General features: G+C 42.0%; 1 protein-coding gene across 1 annotated transcript in view; it reads right to left on the reverse strand.

Annotated features, from left to right (window-relative positions):
• Positions 1-6,050, reverse strand: part of LOC116067347 (ankyrin repeat and BTB/POZ domain-containing protein 2-like) — a 74,507-nt gene that overhangs the window by 19,835 nt on the left and 48,622 nt on the right. The window contains exons 8-9 of the mRNA XM_031323777.2: positions 4,762-4,858; positions 2,351-2,486 (exon numbers count right to left, since the gene is read on the reverse strand). Coding sequence (XP_031179637.2) covers positions 2,351-2,486; positions 4,762-4,858 — 233 coding nt within the window. The remainder of the gene's footprint in view (positions 1-2,350; positions 2,487-4,761; positions 4,859-6,050) is intronic.

The following is a 6,050-nucleotide window of genomic DNA, read 5'->3' on the forward strand; positions in this document are numbered from 1 at the left end:
GTCACAATACGATATCATCACGGTACTTCTGTCACGATACGATATCATCACGGTACTTCTGTCAGGATACGATATCATCACGATACTTCTGTCACGATGCGGTATCATCCCGATGCTTCTGTCACGATACGATATCATCACGGTACTTCTGTCACAATACGATATCATCACGGTACTTATGTCACGATACAATATCACGATACTTCTGTCAGGATACAATATCATCACGGTACTTCTGTCACGATACAATATCATCACGGTACTTCTGTCACGATACGATATCATCCTGATACTTCTGTCACGATACGATATCATCACGATACTTCTGTCACAATACGATATCCCGATACTTCTGTCACGATGCGGTATCATCACGGTACTTCTGTCACGATACGATATCATCCCGATACTTCTGTCACGATACGATATCATCACGATACTTCTGTCGCAATACGATATCCCGATACTTCTGTCACGATGCGGTATCATCCCGATACTTCTGTCACGATGCGGTATCATCCCGATACTTCTGTCACGATACGATATCACGATACTTCTGTCAGAATACGATATCATCACGGTACTTCTGTCACGATACAATATCATCACGGTACTTCTGTCACGATACGATATCATCCCGATACTTCTGTCACGATACGATATCATCACGATACTTCTGTCACAATACGATATCCCGATACTTCTGTCACGATGCGGTATCATCCCGATACTTCTGTCACGATACGATATCATCACGGTACTTCTGTCACGATACGATATCATCACGGTACTTCTGTCACGATACGATATCATCACGATACTTCTGTCACAATACGATATCCCGATACTTCTGTCACGATGCGGTATCATCCCGATACTTCTGTCACGATACGATATCATCACGGTACTTCTGTCACGATACGATATCATCACGGTACTTCTGTCACGATACGATATCATCACGATAGTTCTGTCACGATACGATATCATCACGATACTTCTGTCACGATACGATTTTATTTTAAACTTATTGCAATATTCAGTGATATATTGCAATGTTACCTTTTTTCCAACTTCAAATTTTTCCCAATTTCAAATTATGTCCCCAAAAGGAAACTTTGTCAACATCTGTTTTATCTAAAAAAAAAGATACATGTCTCCGTTTGTTCATCTCACTTCAAATTCATTGCTGCAAAATGGGATTGTGTCAAGCTGACAAACTGACCAACACATATAATTAAAGATCGATACTTGGCGTCTGTGTATCGATACAGTATTGTCACAGAAAATATGCGATACTATGATGTATCGTGTTTTCCCCCACCCCTAGTTGATATCAGGGATGCACCGAATCCAGGATTCGGCTGAATATTGGGCTTTTTGACGGGGTTCGGTTTCTGCACAACCTTAGAATTTTTTTCCACTGAACCGAACCCTACGCTTGCACTAGGCGCTGGTCGACGTAATGACGGCGCCGTTGATTACAGGAAGGTGTTTACGTAGGTGGAGCGTTCAATGCAGTAGGCTGTGAGAAAGTGGAAATGGAACTGTGTAGCAGAAAAAGTGTAGTTTGGCAGTACTTTCAGTCAAAAGAAGGCCATTCAAGTCCAGCTACATGTTCAATCTGCAATACTGATTAGTCTGGTGGTGGCGAGGACCCTAAACTATACACAACATCACCGCTGTTACAACATCTGGTATGAAACATCCGAAAGAATACGAGTTGTGCATGAAGGAATCTATAGACAGCAGCCAAAATGCAGCAACTTCAGGTACGGCACAGGAAGGACAGTCACAGCTAAAAACTGGGAGTAGGATTATGTATTTGGTTTCGGCAGAATCTTAACCAGTGGATTCGGTATTCGGCTGAACCCCAAAAATCTGGATTCGGTGCAACCCTAGTAGATACGCCAATTTTCTGCCCTTCCGGCACTATGCTTTGACGAGCTTCAGCTCTGTCTGTAACTTCTGTCATCTTGTCCACAAATTCTGCCTGTCTCCTCCCAAGCAACGCTCAAACATTTAATTAGTCGGCATATACATGTTCAATTTGGTAGGAAAACGGGGAACTGACATCCTGGGATTTTCTGGGGATTCTCGCCAAAGTTTGTTGATATTTCCCTGTGGGATCCTGGGATATTCAGCATGTCAGTACCTGCGTGTGCTGAAGAATTTTGTATTTAATGCAACCATCATAGTTACAGTCAGACCTTAAATGTGTGTGATATAACTGGATCAACTCTTCACCTGAAGGGGCTTCTTCTCATTACTTTTATTTGTGAAACGGCAGCTTACAGTTCCTATTTGTTTTATGATTCTACTGCTCTAAATGTCTGGATAAATGTCTCACCTGTGTCCGTGTGCTGCTGCATAGCTGAAGCAGTTCATGTCCTCATACAGCGGTGATGTCAGTGAATTCCCATGATGCACTCTGAGCAGAGGGTCTGCTCCATGGGTGAGGAGCAAGCTCACCATCTCGTAGTAACCTGAGAAGATTTTGTTCGATTTATTCAAGAGAGAGAGGCATCATCTGTACCTCAACATGCACCTGTCTGTGTTGCATGTACATGTACTATTATTTAAATAGAATATATCAAAATGTAGGCAAACTGAAGCATACTTTGAGCAAAGATCCATGTCATTGTTTTGGTGAAAGTTTGCCAAAAGAAAGTAATGGGTTACAACTAGGGATGTCCCGATCAGCTTTTTCCGCCTGCGCTCACGATCCAATTTCCAAAATATTGAATATTTGCTGATACCAAGTCCTGATGCGTTCCTTGTATTTGCCAAGATAACAGAGCTGCACACTTTTGTTTACAAAAATGACTAAGTAGACAAAGTAACTAAAAGATATCTTCAGCTTAATACATTAAACTTAGTGCAGCTATAGCATTTCTGTCAAACTCACAGTGAACTCGCCGCATGCCGTTGCATGCTTAGTTTTTAAATGCAAGTGGATGTTGGACTGTTTTGACTTGCTAGTTTAAAAATATCCACACTGCTGACATTTTAGCCATGTTAACGAGTAATGCCAAGTTACTTGCAAGTTTACGCTCTGCCGCAAATTGTGCTCAGCTGACGTAAACGATCGGAGTAAGTTTACCACCTCTCATATTTAGGAGATACAGAGGTGATATGATTCAAGCTTGTACAGGGAATATATGATGTAACAGTTGAGCCTATCTTTCAGATTTGGAGCAATAGGTATGAGACACGAGGGAATTCTTTAAAACTTTACCCTTAGAACATGCCGGTCTGAAAAGAGAACTTTTTCAAAGTCATGAAACAAGCTTCCAGAAAAAGTTGTGCGTTCCCCTTCGATTAATTCTTTTAAGAGTAGGCTGAATGCATTTTTCCTGTCAAAAGGTGTAATGTATAATTATAAAGCTTGTCAGTAATTTATGTAACTTATTTATGAATTGTTAGAACATTTCAATCATGATATTAATGTGTTTTATATTTGTTTTGTGTTGCTTGAGTCTAGAATAGAGGATTATATATCCTGTACCAGACGTTTTTCAATAAATTTCAATAAAGAGTGACTGTCGATCAGTATAAAAATGCCCGATCTGATACGTGTAATCGTGAGATATCTCTTGTTACAACATAATAATAAACCATGTAACATTGTCATATGTAACTAACTGGAGGACTACCAACCAATCAATTCTTCTAAATACTAATTTAAGCAAGTGTAAAACATTGGGCGATAAACTGTTATCAGACTTTCCCAGTATCAGAAAGCAATAAATGAGCACATTTTGCTTAAACAATGAGCATGTAAATATACCATTGGCACGCGGTAGCTCAACCAATGGCACACTAACAATAAGTGCACAAGAGAGTTTTTCGGAAATGTTCAAATCCACATGTCAAATGGCGTCTTTCACAGCCATTGGCAGGAGAACAGTCAATAGTTTCATTGACTTTTTCCCCATCCGCATTGCACGAAGACCCGCCCTACTCTGTCTCTAATTGGCTAGTACTCATTGGCTTTTTCACAGAATGTGACGCAAATGGGAAAAAAAATAACACTGCCTGAACGGGCTCAGTAGATGATGGCAGGCTTAATGCTGATATGGCACACTGATTAACGTGAACATTTTAAAATGGCACTTTATATTAAAAAGGTTGCCGACCGCTGCTCTATAGTTTTGTTTGACTGCAGTACAGAGTCTGTCCGTGTGTTGTCAAAGTCTCTGATTTAGTTCAGTGGTTCCCAACCTTTTTTCCTTGGCGCCCCCCCAACTTATGTCTAAGAAAAGCTGAGCCCCCCGTCCCAAACCGAAGTTGAGGTAACTGTTGAGATAGAGCCTTACTTTCTTTTTTGATAGAGAGCAGTTATCAGCACTTTTACGTTTCTCCGCCATGTTTCATTCATAAAATAGTGATGCCGTGGCGGGATGATAGCAGCTAGCAGCTAGCAGCTAGCAGCTAGCAGCTGACCTGATGACAGCAGGGTCCCAGGTTAAGAGGTCCCGGAGGTTTGGCCTACTAAGTAGCCTGCCTACAATTTTCAGCGAGAACAAAAATACATAGTTTTTATACAGACTTTTGTATACATTATATATTCTAGTGTATTATCATAATTTGTTTAACATGTGCAAATATTTTTTTTTTACCTCAACCTCAAACCAGTTAAAGGCTTGCGCACCCCCTGTGATCTTTGCCGCCCCCCTGAGGGGTCCCCGGACCCCAGGTTGGGAACCACTGATTTAGTTCTATGGAGCAAACCCACGGAGGTCTTCCCCACCAACACACCTGCAGCAGCAGCCAGCTGGAGCGGCGTCTCGGCTGAGCTCTGCTGAGCGTCCAGCTGGGCTCCTCCCTCCACATCTGCTCCGGCCTCCAACAGCAGCTGGCAGCAGGATGACAACACACCGTCACACATCTTTTACACCAACCTGCTTCATTCAACAACCGTCTTAAAGGCGCTGACACACAGAGCCGATAATCGGCCATTGGACAGTCTGGCGAGGTCGGTGACTCGAGTCTGTTCGGTGTGTTCTGTGCCGTCGTCCATTCGAGGGGCCGTCGGCCTTAATTTTGTAGAAAAATAATCTGTATAATCGGCGGGGCGGGCACTGCCGGCAGTCAGACTCAACTGACCAATCTGATTGGTGGAGAGCTAACCAGGAAACGGGGAGCGGGATGAGCGTGACTAGAGTCTCTCAAAATGTGACGAAAATCTTTTAAACTGACCTTTGTTGATCTGAAATGAAGACAGATTCAGCAACTGCACGGCCTATTTCTCTCTTCAAATGTTTTCAGAAACACGTTTCGGTGAACTATTTTCGTCCAACATGAGATCGTATTCTGAACGAGCCGCCATGACAGTCTGGCTGTGAATTTCCGGAGAAACAAGACCCACGTGACGCGTTCGTCCAATCAGCTGCCGGTTTTTATGTTTGGGCAACAATACAGATTAGCGCCGCCTGCTGACGTATAACGTCTCGTCGCTTTGGCGTGTTCTGAGGAACTTTTTTGACCAATTTGGGGAGACTGATCAATCCGACTGCCTTTTCTGCCGAGGGTCGGCTGTCGGCTCTGTGTGTCTGGGCCTTTAGCAGCATCTTCCTGTAAGATTGTAGTCATGTTTTGTAAAGAAAAACTTAAAGGGTAACTTTGTTTTGTTTTTTTTTCAACCTGGACCCTGTTTTCCCATGTTTTTTGTGTCTAAGATATGATGGAACAACATTTTTAAACTGTTCCACTATTAAGTAAAATCCCTGCAGTCCGCACCTCTAATATACGTTCACTAAAAGTTCTGTTTTTACCGCTGACAGACTCAGATTATTATTCTAAGTGTCTGACAACATTATGGAAAGGATCCCTACAGAGATAGACCTTTTAGTTAAAGAGTAAGATCCTATTAGTTTAACTTGAAACTGTTCCGAAATCACCATCACCAAACTCCACCAGACTCCATGTAAATAATCAGTACTTTTATCATCGTAAAACACACTTCATTCTAAGTGGACAGAAACTAATAAAAACTACTAAAAGCAGTCTTGGTTCATCTTTCCACTGTTCCAACAATCACCACTCTG

The sequence above is a fragment of the Sander lucioperca genome, chromosome 3, assembly GCF_008315115.2.
Source record: "Sander lucioperca isolate FBNREF2018 chromosome 3, SLUC_FBN_1.2, whole genome shotgun sequence".
In the NCBI taxonomy this organism is placed as follows: Eukaryota; Metazoa; Chordata; class Actinopteri; order Perciformes; family Percidae; genus Sander; species Sander lucioperca.